Source organism: Semicossyphus pulcher, unplaced genomic scaffold (assembly GCF_022749685.1).
Source record: "Semicossyphus pulcher isolate SPU_LCO1_2020_fin unplaced genomic scaffold, fSemPul1.0.p SCAF_3, whole genome shotgun sequence".
Lineage (NCBI taxonomy): Eukaryota > Metazoa > Chordata > Actinopteri > Labriformes > Labridae > Semicossyphus > Semicossyphus pulcher.
Genome location: NW_027211704.1, coordinates 2,764,605 through 2,787,253, shown reverse-complemented (window position 1 = coordinate 2,787,253; position 22,649 = coordinate 2,764,605). Strand labels below are relative to the sequence as shown.

The 22,649-nt window shown below is 43.5% G+C and overlaps 1 protein-coding gene across 2 annotated transcripts in view; it reads right to left on the bottom strand.

Annotated features, from left to right (window-relative positions):
• The window catches only part of asic1b (acid-sensing (proton-gated) ion channel 1b), a 175,983-nt gene that overhangs the window by 14,080 nt on the left and 139,254 nt on the right, over positions 1-22,649 (bottom strand). For both annotated transcript variants that reach the window (XM_069677586.1, XM_069677585.1), the window contains 2 exons: positions 10,184-10,334; positions 6,466-6,593 (listed from right to left, as the gene is read on the bottom strand). In XM_069677586.1, the coding sequence (XP_069533687.1) occupies positions 6,466-6,593; positions 10,184-10,334 (279 nt within the window). The remainder of the gene's footprint in view (positions 1-6,465; positions 6,594-10,183; positions 10,335-22,649) is intronic.

The following is a 22,649-nucleotide window of genomic DNA, read 5'->3' as shown; positions in this document are numbered from 1 at the left end:
TGTTTATTTTCCATTCTATCTTTAGTAGTTGAATGGATTATTAGTATATTTGTTAAAGATACCTGCTGATTAGACCGATTTTCCTGTTTGTTACACACATGTCATCCATCGCCAGATCAAATCGTTACTTAGTGACATTCGATTTCTATCACTACGGCGACCCGTTGGAATGTTTCACGGGCGCTGCAGCCGTCCCTCAGCCGCCGCTGCTTGAAGTCTGCAGGAGTCACATGTTTGTAGGCAGACTGGAGGTTTGCTGCGCCCCGGCTCCTTTAGATTATTGCAGAAAATATGCTCTGTGGCAAACCAAAGCTTATGACACTTAAAGTTTTGTTGAGAACATAATCTTCACAAATAAACTCCACTTTTATGATTTTTTGAAGTGTAAATTCTTCACCTGAAGTAAACAGCTATTTTTAGGCAATAAAAAACAACACAGTAACAAGACTTCAACTTCACCACCTTGAGGCTTTTACCTTGTCTGTTGTGTTTGGCGGGATGACTTTTAGTGCCTCTAAAAACCTCTGCAGTCTCATTTGCACACTTGACAACATCACGCCTTTAAGAGATTCAAGTGTTTAAAAATTCACGAGTGGGTTAGTTCCTGATGTATTTTATGCCATGGAAAAAAAGCTTGTGCTAACCACAGCCCTTATTTAAGCCATCTAACTGAAAACCCACTTAAAAAAACATTGCCCCACTTTTGCACCACTCAAGATGAGGGATGCAGAAGTGCAACATTTCTAACTCATCTCCAAGTTTTTGGACTCATTCCTGCAGCTTGATGAATGTAGAAATCACAATTCTCGGCACTCTGGTCTCCGGACTCTATCATCAGGGCCTCTGAGCATCATAGAAGGGGGTTCAAAGGGAAAAAAAGGAAGTAAATGTTGTAAATCTATAACTGAATGAATGTAAAACTAATTCACCTCCTGCTCTGACATCAGGCCTCAGTAAATCTAGTTAAACCTGGGGTTGTACCATGCTGCTCAGGTCTCACAAAGCAAAGTGAATTCACTCCGGCAGAGTGCGTATTTGCATAACATATTAAAATATTAGCAGTACCCATTTACATTTCAGCTGGCTTAAAAAAAGAGTGGCCAAATTTGTTGCAATAAATGAGGTGGGAAGCTATAAAGCGGGCCGTGTGTGTTTCCGTCTCATCAGTCCAAACAGTGCATCGCTGAGTGCTCACACAGCAATAAATTAAAGACCAGTGTTATGATTTAGAGACCTGCACTTTAAGATCTGTGCTGGAGCGCAAGAGGCGGCCACGTGTGTTGTGGACTGGATTTGGTTACTAATCACCCAAAGCGATGTTCAACATGCACGTACAGTAGTCACACACTGCACACAGATGAAACAGAGATGGATCTGAGTCTAATCAGGAGCTCTGCTTATTTTCACATCAAGGACGTTTTCACAAAGTCAAACGAACATATAAACGATGGGGCTGGAAAAATGTCAGAATCAATAATAGGTGCTTGTCTGTCTATTCACCTCCTCACATGGGTTAGACCTATTAGAGGAGGTGTATGAAGAGGTGCGGGCTCAGAGTTCTGCTACTTGGATTTCCCTTCTTCATTTTGAGCCACCTTGTAGCAACGTGACATCCCATTGGTTAAACCTCTGCTTAAGCTTTAATTCTGCAAGTGTGGCTGCGAGAGATTTCAGGGCACGCTAGCTGTGCTGTTAGCTGTTTAACGACCATGAAGAAGAAAATAAATCGTGCCGCGATTGTGTCCTCAATTCCTCCCTTCAGAAACTGAGAGAGAGGAAGCAAAGGAAAGGAGTCAGCAGGATTCGGACATCAAAAAAAGGGAAGAATGACGAGAGGAAACATTTTCAAGTTGTTGCTTTTCATGTTAAGTAGGGGAAAATTGCAGATTTTTCTTTTGTAGCGTCCTGTTGAGTGACAGTTTGGCCGGCTGAACAGACCCTGACAGTTTTACACTGCGTGACTGCTGAAGAAGGGAGCTGAATGAATGTGAGCGAGCTGCATTAGATTAATGAAGAGCGAGTCTGCCAGCCGAGGAAATAAATAAATAAATACAGAGAGAGAAGGAGCGAGGAAGGGGAGGACCGTATTAAAGAGAGGGGAACTGTATTAGGCGGATTGTAATGTATGCTGGAGACGGAAGAAAATAAGAGAGCTGTGGAGAAATAGAGAAAAACAAAGAGGGACAGTTTCCTGCAGGCGCGACATTGGCAGCATGCAAAATCCTGCTGCAGCCCGCCGACACTGGATCACACTCAGTAGTAGGGTGAGTGGACGTGGAAGGACTGAGATCACTCCCAAATCCAACCCTTACTCTCCTCCATTCATTATGCATGGTTCTCTAGCATATCAGGGGCAGGAGTGTATGATTTGTCTGGCTGTACCCCCCTGCCAGAATCCTTCACAGCGCAGTGGAATAACCTACATACACCTCATATCACCGAGCAAGACTTCCCCGAGCTGACTGGAGAAAGTTTGTGTTTCTATAATAACGTTACGGCCCCGAGTGTGTCAGTATAAAAGCTGCACAACGACCCACGGTGGGATTGTTATATATGAGGTGTATGTCCTAACATTGGAGGCTCAGTCATTAATTTCCAGCTTTAAAAAACAACTTTTTCTTTAACCTCCATGACTTTAAGGGAGAATAAGAAGTAACTGTCCTTCCGACTTTGACGTTATTGATGGGTCTGTGGCAGACGGTCTGCCTTCTATGTGAAACACAGGATTGATTCCCAGCCAGCATTATGTCATTAACCTCCTTTGTGTGAAAGCGGAAAAGCAGTTGTCCTTCAAAACACAGCAAAGTGCTGATAGTGCAGTGCTTACCATGCGTGACGCTTAATATCAATTCTCTAGGGTCCGACAGAGCCTTGAACAAGGCCAGTAACAGATCTGTTACTTTTCTGTGTGGCTGAGTCACCGAGGAACATGCACAGATATTTATGTCACGACATTAATGCAAACAAAATCTTAAGATTTAGAGGTAAATAAGAATAGACGGTAGCTCAGTCTGTAGGGACTTGGCTTGTGAACCTGAGGGTAGCAGGTTCAAGTCCCAGGGTGGACCAAGCACAGGATTGGGGCTGGTGGCTGGAGAGGTGCCAACTCCTTTTCTGGGCTCTGTCGAGGTCTCCGTAAGCAAGGCACTGAATCCCCCACTGCTCAGGGCACATATCCATGTGCAGCCCCCTCACTCTGACACATGTCCATGGAGTCCTGTTTGTGCATGTGTGTATTTCGGGCCAATGTTTGTGCAGCATGTTTGTGAAAACAGGGTGAAAATATTGAATTTCCCCTCTGGGATTAATAAAGTATTGCTTCTTCTTCTTCTTCTAAATTTTGGCTTTTATTGTAAAAAATGTGACACTTCTCTTCCCCCAGTAGATTGCAATGTTGCGTTGCTGCAATTTTACGCAAATTCGACCAATTGCAGCAACTTTTTCTCGACCTTGCAATTTTGGACAGTCGCTGCAACTTTAAAATCAAATTGGATCATCCAATTTCCCCCAAAGTGAAGTCATTTACATCAGCCAAACCACTTCTTTGATATTCAAAACACTGATTCGAGGTCTGCACTGTTAAACATCTGAGGATAACTTTTACTGTTTCTTTAACGTCTCCGTAACGCTTCATGCTAGAGATGTCCTCTTTTTGCTGTGAAGAACTGATTGGTGCTGACAAGGCTCCGATGTGATCGTGTCTCTTGCATGAGCATCCTCATCTGGCCGTCTAACTACAGTGTCTTCAAGAAGACTCTATACAGTGAATCCAAGATATTAAATCCAACACTGGATGTATTCTTGTTATTTATCCGTGTTTCTGTGCTTAAAACTGTTAGCTGTCCACTTATACCCCTTTCCCACCTAAATTTAGCGTGTTGAGGAGTGTTTTTCAGACCAGGGAAGACCCACTTATAAACGCCGATTGTCTCCGTTCCCATTGCCAGTAGAGTTTCCTCAATTTGGTCTCTTTTCTGCTGCGTCATCGTCTGACGTCACAAACGCCCCGAATGTTACGGTGTTTAGGTCTTTATTGTATCTATTACTCATTCAGTCAGTTTATCAAACTCGGTGCTGACAAATTTGGAACAATGTTGGAGCACTGCTCGGACGGAGACGGGCGGAATTTGTAGATTAGATGACAAGAAGTCGCAGAAGTTACAGACGGAGCATAGCATCGCGCCGGAAAGGGGACGGAGATTAGCGTGTCGACACGGGTCTTGTGTTCGCATCAATGCTGATCGGAGCCGGGGCGATAATTACCCAGGTCTACTGCAGAGTCATTTGACCCGAGTCTAAATGCCGATTGTAACCTTTCCCATTAAGTCGGTTGTTAGCGGGTGTTAGTGGGTTTTTTGACCGGTGGGAAAGCGGCTCTAGATGTAGATGTAGAACTCCTTTGTAATATTAGGAACCTTAGCCAGTACCCATGTTGCTGTTTGTGTTCAGTTCCCACTGTGTGACCAGGCAGCCTGTGTGAACCAGAAGGTTGAAATCTGTGCACAGTAAAGAGCTGGGTTACAGTTCTCAATGGTTTCAGCTGAACTCACCATTTTTAGATTACAAGGAATTATTAGATCCAATATTCATGTAAAAATATCACTTAGTGGGCTTTAAATACATCCACAATTCTGCCAATTTGGCTTTCAACGGTCAAACCCACATCGAGGCTTTCTGATAACCGCTCCAACAGAACAGCTGGTGCTCACTGTTTAAATTTCAAATGATCGAGATTCTGACTGGTCTGTGAAGGTTCGCTAAAGCTCTCAGTCTGCAGGGAGTGGTGGGTGCAGACGAGGGCAGAGTCATCAGGAGGCAGCAGAAAGATCATCCAGATGGTTGTGGATGAAGGAGAGCGAGCTGCAGAGTGCGAGTGCTGCTGGGACAAGAGCCAGAGTTTGATCAAACCAAGCAGAGTCACCTGGGCCGTGCACGATGTCAGATTCTGAAAGCTTGAAAGGACTCCCAGTGTTCCCAGTGTACCTCATATTTGACAGCAGCCAGTGCATGATTATACGTTTGTTTACACTGGACAAGGAGTCCATGTTAAGATGTATACAGACTGGGACAAACATCTGGGACAGAAACACAATTTAAGCTGTCACAGTGAAAACTGATCCGAACATTGGAACATATCAAAGCTAGGCAATGATAAGGGCACATTGAGCCAGTGAACCAATGAAACAGAATTTAAACTAAAATCATATTAATGGTATTTGCCACACTAACCTCACCACCTGTACTGTGAAGACCAGAAAAGCAGTACTTTTGTAAATACAAATACAACTTTAAGAGGTACAAACATTCAATGAATGCTACGTACACACACACTCCTAAAACACAAACACATAAATGTGAGTAAAAACAGCTAGCTAATTTTAATGTGAATAATATTAGCTAGGTTAGCTCATTTTAATGTGAGTAAACACAGCTAGCTTAGCTTATTTTAATGTGAATAATTTAAGCTAGCTTAGCTCATTTTAATGTGAATAATATTAGCTTGGTTAGCTCATTTTAATGTGAGTAAACACAGCTAGCTTAGCTCATTTTAATGTGAATAATATTAGCTTGGTTAGCTCATTTTAATGTGAGTAAACACAGCTAGCTTAGCTCATTTTAATGTGAATAATATTAGCTTGGTTAGCTCATTTTAATGTGAGTAAACACAGCTAGCTTAGCTCATTTTAATGTGAGCAAAAACAGCTAGCTAAGCTCATTTTAAGAAGGCTACAGAGTTGAGTCTTGCTCACCCTGTCAGGGTTCCATTCCGCGCTAACCTGCTCACTATTCTATCTCTTACATATTTCTTCTCATTGCTATGCAGATGACACACAACTTTATGTGTCCATAAAATCAGCGCTGTGAAGAAAACAGAATTTAATGATACATATGATAACCTGACACCCTCCATTAACAGTTATCTTGTATTCTTATCGAAAGTTTCATTATCATGTTAATCAAGTAACTCAGTCCTGTTTCTATCAACTGAATTAAATCTTTTTCATTCTTTTAAATGTAGCTAATTACTCTTAAATGACTTCATGCTCCTGCATACATTTGTGGTGTTTTGTGTCCTGCATGCAGCCTCACATCTGGCTTTATTCTGCGAGCACTCCTTATCTAGACTTCAAACTAAAGGAGAGGGAGAGACAGCTTTTTCTGTAACAGCTTCTTCTTGTTCAATCGTTATTGAACAAGAAGTTTTAAAGTGGATGTCTGCAATTATTGGACTTTCTATTTACATTTATATTAGCTTTTCATTATCTTTTTTTATGCTATACAAATAGTTTATGATTATTACTATTATGAAAGCTGAAGTGGTTCATTTATTTATACTCTAGACACAGCACAAGAGATTTGCTTTGCTCAAAATTGTAATAAAAAGTTAATTTACAGATTCTCCCAGACATAATTTGCAGAGAAATATTTTTGTATTTCATCTCTGTCATCCCTCCCAAGACGTACCCGTTGTTCCTGACAGGAGACAAAGGTCTGAAACCCCGGCGCCACTCCAAAGCCCAGCTGATCAATGAACGGCGGCTCGTCCTGGGTGTGGATCTGAACTTTGATCCCCGCTTCAAACGATGTCTCGTCTGTTGACAAGAAGAGGTTAGGACATTTACAACAGGGATGATGATTTGTATGCACACGCTCGCCTGCTGGATCTACCCAGCAGCCATTGTTTCTAATCAAATGTGGAAAGAGCTTTGCAGCCGTGGAGTATGTTCCGGCCGGCGAGGGGAAAAACAATCCACAAGCTAATCTGAAAAAAGAATAAAGCAAACACAGGAGGAATGATCAAGAACTGTTGAGTGGAAGTCACAGCATTCCTGTGGAGTAACTGCACATTCATTAGTTTCACCTATGGACTACCAGGAGTGACAATCACACCGTGGGCTCTGGGGAATGAGGAGTGAGAGGATAAAGGAGATGGACTTCCTAAGTAGGGAGGTTGATGACAATAAGTACCCGACAGGAGCCTTATTTACTGCGGGGGAAATGAAAGTGAGACGATAAATTAATAAATAAATGATGGGGAGGATAAAAGGAAAATCGATACAGCTGACAGTTTCCTTCGCTACAGCACTCTGCTGTATAGATTTTAAATGAAGCAGACGGGCCTCTTTGATACTGAGATCGCGGGGGAGGGGGGGACATCACAATGACACGGCGCCTTGGACCTGTAGCGATGCAAACGTATTTCTATCACATTAGCAGAGACCTGGAGCTGCTTATCACAGTGATGGCAGGCTGGATTCAAGAGATTTAGATCCTTCGAGTGCCGGCTCGGGGATAGAGTCTGATTCCCGACGCCTTTCCTCCTCGCTTGTCTTTCGACGGCGTCTCCTAAGTGCCGGGCTTTCTCACTATTTTCAATTAAAGGGCTCAGGGATGCGGCTGCATTTCGGCATGAGAGCTGCGACAGAGAGAGACAGACTTTTAACTGTATCACATCGTTCTTCTGAGATTGGATTTAAAGCTGTTTTCTTCTGCTGCTGCCAAGACAAATGCTGGAGGCTCAGAGTAGCAGAAATGCATAAGGAGTGCCCGAGCTCCTACGAGCAATAGCGCATGTCATCTTTAAGTCATGGCCATCTGTCTCCCTTATGAAAATGGAACAATGACAATGGCTACAGTACGGTTTCAAACTAAAATACCATCATACTCGACTCTACACGAGTATGTTCAGCCACCTCAAAGTAATGTCATTGCCTGTGATTTGTTGTGAAATAATTCCAGGTATGCAGCAATTACACAGAAAATGTCATAATAAAATAGTTGATATGACCCAGAGGCATACTGCAGCGAAAACATGGGCTTTTCAGTTAAAGACGGCAGAGAGTAACATTTTATAAAACTAAATCATCTGCCCACTCACATCTTCTTGGATTCCTCTATTTCATTTTTATCTTGCAATCGTGTCGAACACAGCAGCGATGTGTCCTCTTTGGACTGTGGGAGGAAGCAGCCAGAGGAAACCCAGGCAGACTCAAAGACGCGCAGGTCAGGGGAAGTCAAACCTCTAAATTGCCTCTAAGTCTTCCAGTGATTATCTATATGTTCTAGAGCGACACGTGCATTGATTGGCGTCCTGTATGGCTTTAACCTTATCAACCTTGTGTACTCACAGATTTGTGCCTGAAGCATGTGTACACTCACTTCTTCACATAGGATCATTTTCCTGCTGTTCTTAAGGATGTTAGAAAAACACTCCTGAAGAGACACGCTGATTAGCCCGGCGTGGTACACAGGTGCATTGTTAGACATATAAACAAACAAACCCAAACTCTGCTGTCAACCATGTTTCATTAGTTTTTTTTGTCTACAAAACAAACAAAGCATCCATTTCAACTGCTTTCTCTGGCATCTCATCACTAAGCACCTGTTACTTTATACAAGGCATACGAGTCAGGAGTCAGGAGATCTTTAGACATGCAACCTCAGGGTCTGAGCTGCAAGATGTTAATGTAGGACATTTTCTACAGTATTCAGGGCAACAAACAGCAGGTGTAAGATCTTTTCCTTCTGTACACCGCAAGACAATGCAAGAAAAATAACCCCGTCAGACTCTCAGAGGGAAGTACTGACCATATTTGGTCGCCCTATTTGGGGGTGTCTCTTTCTATGAGCCTGTACATGCTGTAGATGGATGAATAATTACCATTCACCATTGCTCTTTGTGTTACCTTGTGTGCGAACATGTTTGATAAATACCTCCTTGCTCTCACGGACAGTTCCTATGCAAACATTTGGAGCATGAATGGTTTTATCAATGAGGCAGAAGGTGTTTGAACGGGCACATTATGCATCGCACATTATGCATCGCACGGCATTTAGCCGGATTAAACAAAGTGCTGCTAAATGCTGGTGTAAGAGGACTGATCGATGACCGATCTGCGCGATACTGGATGACAAAAGCTTCAGGTCTCTGGAAAAACAATCAAGGTAGGATATCAGAGGAATTAGTAGTTAATATTTTATGTAACTTCAACACATACGTATGTTTTTTGTGTTAATTTTCACTGCTTTCTAGAGATGTAATATAAGGCAGGGTATTTAAAAGGTAGATTTTGTATTGAAAACAAAATATATTAAAAACTGCAACACAAAAAATATGACAAGTGATGCTCAGCATGGAAAACAGCTGACAATAATACAAAATACAAACAATTGTATTTGTTTAAAGTAGATGAATGTGTTAACGCTGTAATAACTGCATCCTTAAGTTTTCACCAAATCCCCTCTTGTAGAAGTTATACATTGTTGATAATGTTACATAAAATGAATTATATATTAATATAAATAAATCATTGAGGCCTGGAGCAGATGCAGATTTATATTTAAATGTTATAGTCACATAACAGCTTTCTGCGTCATGTTTAATTATGATTGTGAGCACAGAGTTTCTGTGACCACAGTGAACTTTACGTTGCTTTGTGCACATGAAATATTGATAAAAACACACAGCATATGCCGCTGCATTAAAATTAAGCACAAAGGTCTGGTGGAGGAACACAGAGGAGGCTGTGCTGTGTTGATGAGGGGTCGGCTCTGAATGAAAGATCCCCGTGGCCTTAATTGATTTTATATCGGGCAAATGGTTCTGCTCTTGCTTGATTCATGTGGACCTGAAGCCTAACTGACAGGTGATGCAATTATACTCAAATGGAATCAAATTTTCCTGATCAATATCCATCTGTCTCTATACAGTTTAGTCGATAAGACCTCATGCACACAGCGGGTGCGTTTCGTAGCATCAGAGGGAGCAGGATCATCAGTCATAATTAATGAAAGCCTAGAGAGCGGTTTAAGGAATACAGATTTCAGGTGCATAACTCAGCATAAATGTGCTACAGATAAATCACTTTGTAACCTATGTGGTCTGAAGTGTGCACATGCTCATGGATCCGAAGTGCTGGCAAAGAGTCTGCACTCTGTCTGGGGGATTAGAGAGGAATCCCTGTGATAGGCTTTATTCCCCCTGAGATTTCTCAAAGCACCTTCTCTGAAAATAAACCAGCTACTTTCGTGTTCGTTGATTAAAAAAAAATCTCTTTTCAACTTCTTAAAGTCGTCGCTTCGGGGCAAACAGAAACACCAATCTTATGGGTTTTAGCTGATGCCTTCAGAACTGGGAATGGGATGTTTGTATGTATGCGGTGCACCCTGCAGGAACGCTCACCAGTCTCTCCCCACACAGGCAAGTATTCATCCTGCTGGATGTCCAACATCAGCTCCAGGCCGTTCCCCATCCCGCCCTTCATCGTCACCAGGAGGGGTCGTCCATCTTGGCCTGAATTGAAGGTGTAGCACTTTCCATAGCGTGTGAAGATCTGAAACACACGTAGAGACAAATACAAGGATTTAAGCGAAGACAATAAGACGGATCTGCCTCTCAGTGTAATTCCCAGTCAGATCCAAAAGTAGAACCTCAGTTGAAAGCTGTATTTATTTAATGATTGTGAAGCGGAGACAAAAGCAGTGCAGAGCAGTGGATAGTTTCAAGAGCAGCTACTGTAACCAGTTCTTGTTCCGCTTTCATCCGCAGACCTCAGAGGTCTTTGTGTTGAGATGCTGTTGACAAAGTGAGCACCCCCCCACCCCTGTTAGTGCTGCATGATACAGTAAGTGCTTGAGTGAATCTGACATGACTTGTATCTCAGAGAGGAATATCCTTGGTCTGAGAAATCTCACACACCAACCACAACGACTGCTGGCATCAAAGTCAATCTAGCAGAAAGAGAAGTTCTTTTCTGTCTCCAGATACACAACTGTTCAAACTTTAACCGATAAGAATAATCAAGGAGCGTGTTGACAGAACTAACTCTCACTGAGTCTAACTAAACCACAGACTGTATATAAAGAGCTGACGTAAACCTGCAATCCTCCAATGGCCAGAAGGGGGCGACTCCAATGGTTTCAAAAAGAAAGGCTATGAGAAAATGACCCTCCTTCTCACTTGATTTATCTATAGTATCTATAGTTTCATGTCATCTTTAATACAGCATGATGTTCACCTTATGATTTATGGTATAAATTATGATAATGCAGGGCATACTTTAGGGCGTGGCTACCCTGTGATTGACAAGTCACTACCACAGCTACATGTCAATCAGGATAGAGGTGTAGCAATGCATGTCCTCTCCAGCTCCCCGTTTCTTGTTCAAATACAGTCACTGAGAAAACCAGGATGGCAGTGGTTATCTCAAGTAGGGATGCAACGATTAGTCGACAAATCGATGACAAAATTAGTGGACAATAAATTTAATTGTTGATGGTAGTCGGTTACATCATCGCACATGTTTTTCATGCTAGGGGTTGAGCCATCTCCCATCCTTACTTTCTCTGCTGAGAGTTGCACATGCAAAACAACGACAAGCGACAGGTAAACAAAACATTGTAAAAAGGCAGCGGCTGATGCAACACCATCGCTCCATAAACTTCTAAAGTGTGGGAGCATTTCAGCCTCAGCGCTGCAAAGAAAAGGATCGCCTGCATGGCTTTTAAAGCGGTTGGAAAAATGTGAAATTCACGAGTTAGTTTACTGTAATATTAAATGAATCTTTTTTTCATTCATAGACACTCACGATAACCTTTTTAAGATAGAGTTTCTTTGTCTCTGTCGTCTCTCTCTTCCCCTCCCTTTCTATTAAATGCCGTCTGTCATTTTGTCTGTCCGCCTGTATCACGTGGGATTAGTCGAGTAGGGCGAGCTAAATAAACAACAGAACGTACGACAAAAGAACACCTCTTACCCTCCCCTCTATTAAAAGATTGAGTTTTTTCCAACTAGACCTGAACGCATCTCTCCTCTCCTCTCTTGTAACTCGTGTCAGAAAGTGGGCGGAGAGTTGTCGAGAAAGTAAGAGAGGGAGAGCGGCGGAGTGACGGTACATGCGAGCAGAGGAGAGAAAGGTTGGGAGTGAAGCTGTCAATCATGCAGTCGGCTTGAATCTAACATCTGTGCGTCGTTAAAAATGTTGGAGGCTCAAGCCAGCGGCTCCCAGAACGTGGCGCCCTAGGCAACAGCCTATATCGCCTTTGCCTTACTCATCTCTTGTTCTTCCTCCTTTTCTTCATCTTTTGTATCCGTAGGAGCCAAATCAGCAGCAACGTTTATTTAAAGACATATTTTTGAATGAAGAGCTCATATTTATTGTCTTTACTGTTAGTTAGCACATGCTTTCAAGAACCTCCCACTAAATCTAAAAGCTGATAGCTCCATAAGAGACATTAAGTAATTTTGCAATTCATTACCCGATTAGTTGATCAAATAATAATTGATGACTAGTGGACGATCAGAATGGTTGTTAGTTTCAGCCCTGATCTCGAGGCAAACTTGAGGAACAATGGCGGTCAACAAGCCAAAAGGTGACATCACCGCGGCTGCACACTTCTTTAAAACAGGCCGAGTCTCTTGGGTCAGATAAAGCAATCTGAATACAGCGCCTTCGCTCTGGGTCATTAGTTCCTGTGACGTTGTTTCTGACCAAATGATCGAGACATATTTTAAAACATGATTAGCATTAGTTTTGTTGCAGGCTCAATTACCATCAAATGAGGTTGCAACAGACAGATATTTACTGATCGTTTCACGGATAATCACCTGGTCCATCAAAATGTCAGAGATGCCCCCTCCTTATCAAGAAGCTGAAACCAGCGATTTTTTTTGGCGTTTCTGGTCATAACTAATTGAGCTTGAATCTAATGATCAAATGAGCGTGCTCTTTCTTTCTAATCTGGATGGAAGCATCGTGGAAAGACGGACGACAGATCAAGTGAGCTCAAGACGGAGGACAGATCAAGTGAGCTCAACGTGCTCGGGTTTCACTTTCATCTCTGCAGTTCTGACACCAATCCGCAGATCAAACTCAGAGTTCAATGAATGAATAGTTCAAATCCAAACTCTATATGCACTCACATTAGATTCCTAGAGTGTGTGCTGTCTGTGCAGGTATATTCTGTCTTGGAAAGCCACTATAGCGACGGGAACTGAGACCTGCTGGCTAAGACATGCTTGCCAGTGAACTAATGGATGTATAATTGAATCATAGACATTAGGAAATGGAAAGCCATGGCCAGAGTCCAAACTAAAACGTTCTCCTGCTTTGTTGTCGAGCCATATGATTGCGCCCCGTGTATCAAAGCATCCTCTCCTACAATTAACTTATTATTAACCTTCAGCATTTTGACATTCACATGAGGAAATGGCAGGCGGAAGTGCAAGAGTCGTACGTGGAGAAGACATAACAATAGACAGAGAAAAGTAATAACTGAAATACGTCTCCTCCTTTATGTCCTCTGTTCTTTGTCTACGTTCTGTACGTACAACATACAAAGACTTCATTGTAAGATTGTGGCACAAATAGCATAAAAACACAGACAGATTGTACAAAAGGGTCTTTTCTGATGAGACTGCGTAAGAAAGTTGGAGCTTTATTTCTGTCTTCTGAAGACCTTGGGAACACAAGAGGAGGCGTTCATTGCATAGGTGACGTATGAGTCAGACTTTAGCACCTGATGACAAATCAGTAAAATGTCACAAACATCACTTTCACGGAGCTGAAAAAAAATTGCTGCCATGTCTCAAAAAGGAAAAGTATAATGTGAATCCTGTTCAGTGGAGTGTGTGGGAAAGAATGCAGCATGAATCACGATGGATTGCCTCCCAGTATGTGCTCGTATAGTGGGAGCTTTTAAGATACAAAGTGGCCAAATGTAATAAATAACCTTCTGATTTTCTGACACAATACGAGATCCGACCTTTCGAGTGCATAAGTGGCAAAACTGAGTCAAAAGCACCGCCTGCGACGCCCGCATGTGTGCAGTGAATCCAAAGCAGGATACAAAACATCAATAAAATTCCCTCTGAAATCCATCTTAGTCCCGGAGTCGGCTTTCTCCGTAATCAGATCGCTCTTTGGAATACCAGGCAGGGAAATCTGAGGATATCACGGCACCACCTGCACAAAACTATCTGATAAGAATGAGTAACAGCTGCAGAGAAAAAAAGGTCTTTTCTTAAAGTGCGAGACTTTTATACGCACAAATGTTCCCTCTGAGGCGCTGCGACACTTAAACGCGCCACATTTGACTTCAACATAAAAGAATTTGCATTTGTTAGGAACCTTCCTTTTCTGCGTTTACAGCCCACAAAGAGTGATTTTTCTTAAAGTTTGAGAGCTCAGAGAAAGAGGCAGCGCTGCTCAGGCTGTAAAGAGAAAAGCATTTTGCAGATAGACATCAAACAAACATTGTTTGCGTGGACGTTGACGTGACTGATTCACACGCACACGCAGTTCAAGAGAATATGAATGAGCACACTTAGACGGCAGAGACTGTGCGTGCATGTGCGCAGCCACCCCTGCTCGCCATCTGTGTGTATGTGTTGATAATGTGGTGATTTACTACAGCAGGCCTGTAGTCAGAGTTGCTGTGGTAACTAGGAGATTGTGCTGGCTGCTCTGAGTGAAGAGCAGCAGCAGCAGCAGCAGTGGGTGCTGCTGGTGACCTTGGGGAGTCAGGATCTTCATTGTGTCGTGTAGCTTTGAGTTTTTTTTGTGCTGAGTCTCAACATGCTTCTTCGTGTCTGTCTACAGAAGAGGCTGTCTGTCTTAGTCTATGTTGTTTGCAGTGTCTGTGCAGGGATGCATGTTCCCAAACACATCCTGACAGCTCAGGAGGGGGTTATGCGTCATGCAGGAAAAGTGCAGAAACTCCAATCGCTGCCAAAACAAAAGCTCAATCTTTAAAGAGAAATTATAAGTGAATAATTAAAAATCAAAGGAGCAATCGGGGCAGGATTAAACAGCTGATAAAAGTTGATGCTGTTAACCTCAAATAGATTTAGCATTAGAGGTGGAAATATCTTGTGATGCCTAAGGAGCTTTACAGAAGAGATAGTGCTCAACGCTGAGCCCGACACACAAGATTTAAAATGACAGCATCTCCTTAACGTGTAAACACTGATATTAAATATTAAAGCCGACCCCACTTAAGAGGGAAAACAGTGAGAGAGACATCACCCTCTTCAGCTCTTGCAGGGCGTAGAAATGTCAGCGCCCCTCTCTTCGATTAATAATTCACTGAAAGACAGCCCGACACTGTTGAGATGGCTTTCGGCTATCCTTCACAAGACAATGTGACAAGGATGCACAAGCTGTTCCCTAAAGTTGCCAGGAAACCACTTTCTTCCCCCTCCTCTCCATCAGGTCTGAGCACAAAGGTGTGATGTGTTGTGACAGCTACATAAACACACACCTATTATAGACTGCCTGCCTTTTACTTGGCACTGAATCAAGTCAGCTGAAAATGGGATTTGTTGATGTTGTCACTGTGTCATTAACGTACTATCAATGTATGCAGCAAATGAAGACTAGCAATTTACTTCTCTGGTGTTTCCACTCTTTGTCATTGTTCCTCATCTGTATGGGCAGGCAGGATTTCACACAAGGAATATCTTACACGACGCTAGAGAACAATCCGATTCAACTCCACAAGCAAAAAGATATACCACAAGGTAAGCTTCTTTAAGCTCCCGAACCAATCTCACCCAAAGGTAAATAAACCCAAACATGCTGGTTTGTGTAGCTGCAGCTTTTTAGAAATGGTGGCTGAAATAATATATTGCGAGTACTCAACCCAGCAGAAATGTTCGGCACTGCAGCCCCCAACACCCTCGTGTACTTTGAAAATCACCAGCCCCCAAGCAGGGACTTTCTGGCTGGTAAAATATAGTTCCTAGAACAAAATGTAGACCCTGTTCCCTGAGGTGGATGTTAGAGCAACACTGATTTATCAGCCAGTCGATACTATCAAACATTACAGGCCTATAACAGAAGAAGTTTTTAGATATGCCACAATGTAAAAACTCCTTTCACAGAGCTGATGATGAAGAAAACAGTGCTTGGGATGATTGACATATGATGTCATCAGTTAGTTTGTCCAGTAGAGGAAGCTTTAACTCCATAGTTTGTCTGCAGCACATGTAGCAGAGCATCACAGCTAACAGACACGAGTTCACATTAGAATTGGGTGCTGTACAATGTGGGATCCATCGGCTGTAGTCTAACAACATTATAACCTCTGAGGACAGCGGTGAACATGTCGGGCGTGCAGCCAGCGGTTAACGATAAACGACTTCCTTTTCCGCGTGCTGCATTGTTCACAGAAAAATAAACTGATTTTGCTGTGATTGACTTTAATTAACGGATCTTTCTTTTGCTGAAATGTCCTCATTTGCAGATTAGTAAGAAGTAAAAATGAAGCTTTGTCAGGTCTGTCCTCAAGAGGAGAAGAAAACTACTTTTAAAATGCTCGTTTGTTGAACGGATGATTTCTGGTGCATTCGAGGAAGTCAGGAAATCTGGCGTTCGTGACACAGCGTCAGGGAATTTATCTCAAGCTGAATTTTGGATGCAGAACCGATTGTTTGCTGAACTTGCTGCACATGTCTGTTTACAGAGATTAATAAGAAGGTAAATAGTCAGATGACGCTGATGGAGCCGGGATGTTATTACGGTGGATTCACTCCGCCTGCTTTTGTTCTCCACACTGACTCTTCTTCCTGCATACGCCGCAGCCTGCTGATACATGATTGGTCAATATTACTCAGACTACAAGCGTAGTGCTAACGTTTACTAACACTTGACATCCCTAAAATACACGTCTCTGCCTACAGATTCTACATTTCTAAGTGTAATCTGTCGTGATTAGGTGCTTTATAATAATGATTAATGATACAACCTTCTGAGTGATTTTGTTTAGTCATATCAGCAAAATCAGTGCACAATTCACATAGAAAATATCTGTTTTCCTGACATTCAAGTTGAAAAATGTACTACGGCTATAATGGAAATACAGCTTTAGTAGTGGTTTTAGATAACGCAGAATCCTCATTGTCAGACGCAAATCCAAAACAGTATAGAATAGAATAGAATATAGATAGATACTTTATTGTCATTGCACTGATAAAACAACAAAACTTAGTTCAGCAGGATTCTTATTGACTTAAAATAATAAATAATGTCTTTTAAATCACTGAGTATGGAAGAGAAATTAAAGGTGTTGAGCAACTGAGCAAATTCATCAGCTGATAAGGACCGTGTGATACCGCCAAACGCTCGGGAAGAGATGCTAAATGTTAAGATAAGAGAGGTTGTACAAATGTAAGATTTATCACAGGACATTAAGCTGTGGGGGATTACTCTGCCCACCTGTTGTACTACAGTACATTATCCAAACTGCCTCTTCCAAGTTGTCAGAGAGCAGGTGTGAGAGGAATGAATGGGCAGAGAGAGCTGAGAGCTGACTGTAAGCGGAGAGAATGATTCTTGCAGTCAGAGTCAAAGGACTCACACCTGTTCAATGAAACATGTACAGTCGCACTGCTTTATGGGCTAATGAGGCTACAGCTGGTAGATGAAATAGTGTCAGCGGATTTCTCTTGGCTGTCAGTGGTTAGCGCTGTCGCCTCACAGCTAGAACAGTTTGCTTGTTGTTCCTGTGCATGCCTGTGTACCCCGGCTTCCTCCCACAGTCCAAAGACGTGCTCGTTAGGTTCATTGGTGACTCTAAATTGCCCGTAGGTGTGAGCGTGTCTCTGTGTGTCAGCCCTGTGATTGACTGGCGATCAGTCCAAGGTGTAGCCCCGCCTCTCGCTGAGATAGGCTCCAGTCCCTCTGCAACCCTGAACAGGATAAGCAGGATAGATGATGGATGGATTTTTTCCTTTAAGATTGTAAAGCCTGCTCTGGTATTTATGTGTAATGTGAAAACAGTTTGTTTTGTCTTTGAGCTCATTGTTTTGGCTTTTCAGCGTTTAACAGCTCTCATCTGTGTTTTCAGACAGAACAAGTGGCTGTTCTCTAAAGTGAAACAGCCCTGAGAACTTACTACACACTAACCGCCAAGCACCGAAAAACATACTGACAAAGTTAACAACTAGCGGGTGAACATAATAGATTATTCAGCAGCTAAATAAACTGGTGGAGGGGAAAAAAGATAAGTGAATATTGGAAAAACTTGTGGCAGGAAACACGACTCGAATGATCGCTTGAAGTTGTCTGGTGGATGGGTAAATAGGCAGTTGTTGCTGTAAATGTTGTTGCAGCAACTTTATAAGGTGATGACAAGTTAATGTTGTGTTTACAGCTTGTAGTGCTGCTCCCAAAAGGCCTTCACATCACTTAATAAAGGTATCAGCAACTTTGTGAATTTGCAAGTCTAAGCGAAGTTACGAGCACATAATGTTTACTGTTAATTTTTTATAGGGTGGAAACTTTATCTCCTATTACACATCATTAAAGCCGAACACATCGGGCCCACAGCTGCAGTTTTAAGGAGGTTTAGAGTAAACACTTCATCCACATATCTACAAGAAAATGCACGGATTACACTGATCCAGGCAGGAAATAAACCCTCACTTAAACTTCCCAGTAAGACTTAAGAAAGCTAAGTGGAAAGCTGTCAATCAATAGAGGTGGGCAGGAGGGACAGAGGCTGACTGCATGTTCTCGGATGGATTTTGCAACTAAAAAAATCAATGCCTGAGTGAGGGGAGGCCTGCCTGATGAGAATTGGGCATGTGTGTGTGGTTAAAGCTCAGATAAAGAAGGATGGAGCCGCTGCATGGAGGGATGGATGGACTGAAGAGGCCACTGGACCAAATTTACAGAGTTTAAAGTGAGACCGAGGCAACATGTGGGGGGGTCCCTGCACAAAAGTCAATACATCCTTGAAACCGATTGTACGTGTAAGGCTCCCCTTCCACCTCCACACCTCACTTCTCAAGTGTGACTGATTCTATTGGTCTAACTCATGTGGACGGCTCGTCTCACCGGCCCCGAGGCCAAGCAGGGCATCATCGATTATCCGTGCAAAGCGCATATCCCCCAAAAGCAGGCCTCCGCATTATGTTTATCCGTGAAATAGGTTGCTTTTGCTTGGTCAACCCTTTAAAAAGATTCTGCACAACACGAAACGTTCCACGAGATATCGGTGGGAATAAATGTGTTTGGCTGTGATAACTTGTTTTGTGGTTCCAGATGCAACGGGGTTTAGACTCGTGAAGAAATAAAAGCTTCTGTTTGATGCATTACTTGTGGATACGGTTTGATGATGCAGAGACCGAGGGCTGCCATCGAGGCGAGCACATTTTCAAATTATAAAACTTCCCTCTAAACATAAAACAACCCTCAGTCATAGCTGCTGAAAATGGCAATAAAAACTGATTTCCCGACATCAAACTGTGTTTCAAACACCAGAAGAAAATCTACTTAACAGAAAACAAATTTGGGTAATGAGGTGGGAGAGAAAGAAAGAGAAGGACGCAGGCTTCCGCGTTGTTCTCCAGGCGATGATGGAGTGCAATCAATGGGGCCGCAGTCTATCAGTGAGGCCAACGCTAACTGTTTTCCATCACAGAGTTGTTGTAAAGCTTTGCTAAATGAATCAGAAGTCTTCATTAGGAGAGCAGATTGGTCTCTTGTGAGTGTACACACATTGATCCTGCAGTGATGGACGACGAGGGGAGGGACCCTCTCTGACCATATGGTGAGTGGAGGAGACTACTGGCTGCTTGGAATCCTCTCAGATGTAATTATTCGACTTGTGATGTTGTTAGGAATTTAAATGGAAATCATGATTTTGCACAGTCTGTCTGAGATGCAAAAACAGAGCGACTGAAGGAGTAAGAGAGAGAGAGAGAGAGGGAGGGAGAGAGAGAAGCACAGACAGATGCTGATAAAAACGCCTGCCTGTAATAAATTTTAAAATGCAAATATCACAGCGCTCCCTGAGTTGTCAAGGAAGTCAATTTTTGGAGAGCTACAGGGATAACACAGCAGCATAATGGAGATATCTGCTGAGCTGAAATCCAATTATGCGAGATAAATCACTGTAAACGCACTACACAGCATAAGTCCATATAGAAATATTACAGCAGCATGTAAATGGCCAAAGCTTATGAGGAAGAGGCATAGATGATTGAACTACTGAGGCGCATCACCAAGCAACAGTGCAGAGGAATGGCCATTGTGCACAGCCTGACTGCATGTGTTCAAGGCAAGTTAATTGCATGGCGAGCAACACATACAGAATACTGACAGGCAATTACGCGCACTTCACCTCCTGACACAGCCCTAATGATTGAAAAAAGCTGCATCAACCTGTTGGGGAGGGGGGGAGTGGGGGGAGCAAAAACAAAGAGCTGAACTTCGGCGACACACTCACGGTGCTGAAATTGCGCGGCCCGCACAGCTCTCCCTGGTAGCGGCAGTACAGCAGCATCTCCTCCAGCTGGTGTCCCAGCCGGTCCAGCAGCTGCAGCATGGACGGCTGGGACTCCCGCGGAGGAGGAAGAAAGTGGTTGAAGTCCAAAATCCGAGACAGCGGGGACCAGGGCGGCTCACCCCCCGCACTATCCCCACCGTCCCCCCGCAGAGGTGTGAGCGCCTCTCTCGCGGCGGCTGACACCTGCCAGTTCCTCCCAAAAAGTCCCAGCCACCTCCCCGCACTGAATATGTCCGTCTTCTTCATGCGTCGCGGCAGCAGCAGGTTCTGGTTACAGATGGTGACAGCCGGGAAAACGAGTCTCTTTGCGTAAACCATGTGCGCCTTGGAGTAGACGGGCGAGGAGAGCAGGTACCGCACTCTGTTCGAGGACCAGGTGAAGAGCAGAGCCAGAGCCGCCAAGAAAGCGAGCAGCCACGCGACCCTCCGCGGGTAGGAGCCGCTGAGGAAGATGTGCCTTAAGCCATGTAAGGTGGTGTGTTTCAGGAAGAGCTTCCCGGCTTCGGCGAGGGAGCCCGGTTTCGGTTTCGACCCGGATGAGTCGCACTGGCACATTTTGGAAGAAGGCTGCTGCGCGTCTCAACATGGGTCACATCTCAGTGACTGAGCCTGAACTCGCCTCTGCGCTCTCAGATGGCTGCTATGTGTCAGAGACTTGGTGAGAAAAAGAGAGAGAGATAGAGAGAGAAAGAGGAGGAGGGAGAAGCGCACGCAACTCTGCTCGGTCCTCTCACGCGCTCAGCAGCAGCTTGTGGGGAGTATTTTGCAGTCGCACAGCGCTCCTTGAGCTTGTCCGGGGGGTGAGCGAAGTTATTCTGAATGATTCAATGTATTTCTTTGCAGCAACAGGAGTCCAGGGGATTATTCCATCAAAAAATTACAAGCAGTTCAGAAGGACTGCTGCAGAGACAACGGATTTAGTGACGACCTCAACCATGTTGTAAATTTAAGTCCTTCTGACTCTTCCCTCTCTGCCTCTCGCTCCTTTCTCTCTCTCTCTCTCCCAGTGCTGTTTGCTGAATGAAATCACTGGAAGCTACAGAACATTTGTCTTCCTTTTCAAGCCTATCACAAACACATATAGGCGCACACACAAAACACCACACACATCCACAGTAATCCCTCCAGGCTCCCAGTTTGTATTCTTCCTCCAAATTGAACTCTGTATCACAGAAGGTAATGCTGTAGAGGCTGTAGTCGTTCTCATTACTGCTCCACCAGTTGAATTCTAAACACTGCAGGTCCAAACACAATGTGTACGGGGGTTAAGCACCCATTTTGGTGACGCGCGAGTGTAAACAAACTGCTGGTTGACATTCCCGGCTGTCACTTTTCTGATGTGTGTCAGATGTTTAGAGGGGAAACAAAAAGGTCAAGATGCTGCGGGTAAATTAATGCAAATTACGTTGCACGTCTTCAAAGCGTCCCCCCAAGTCCCAAAGAGCCGGAATTAGATGTAATGGGTTTTTTGACCCTGCGGTGCCTCATTTTGGCTGTGATGAGGGAAACCTGTTCGAGGCAGGCGACGGAGGCTTGAACGCACCACTGAAAAGCAGTTTGCGAACACTATCTCTCTCTCTTGGGGGGGAAGTTGGTTAAGTGGTGGTTCATGCTTGGTTGGCCATCATCACAAAGTGTTCCAGTCCAGAGTAAAAACTGGACACTGTGCAGGGTTGATTCACGCTCCCTGCTCCTACTTACGGCCGCAGCGTGTGTGTGTGAGTGTGTGTCTGTGCTTTACAGCGCGAGCGAGGTGAGCGAGGTGAGAAGGAAATGGTGTGAATGAGCGGAGAAGGGGAGCATGAATGAGGGGTACTTAGTGAATCAATTTTTCATGTCTTGGCTGTTTCTTTCTTTAAGGATAAATCCGGTTTCTTGCTTGGGTGCCGGTAATTGCTGAACTTTGGGAAAGCTGTAGAATTAATATAAAATAAGTCGTGCAGGACGAGAAATAGGAGCAGAAGCAGTTCGGACTGGTTGTAAAAAAGAGAGCAGCCCTGCATCACAAAGGTCAAAGTTAAACAATGAAGTTAGTCTGTTAAGTGCTTGGATGGTAAAATGTCATGGACGTTTAGAACGGATACATTGGCAATCGTTTTACCTTTAGCCTTTCACCTCCTTTCAGATACATATAGCTAACAGCTAGGGCGAGGCTGGACTACCAACAAAGCAAAGAGGGAGAATCTTAAGGAATCACCACAATTAGAGGATTCACCTGATAGTAAAGTACATTAAAGAGGGGGTGTTATGCTGTTTCACAGAGACACACAGTATATATAATGTTACAATGTTGGATGTTCAGACTAAACGTTGGTGAAGTTTCAGATCTGCAGGTAAAAGTATGTTGCAGTAATCCC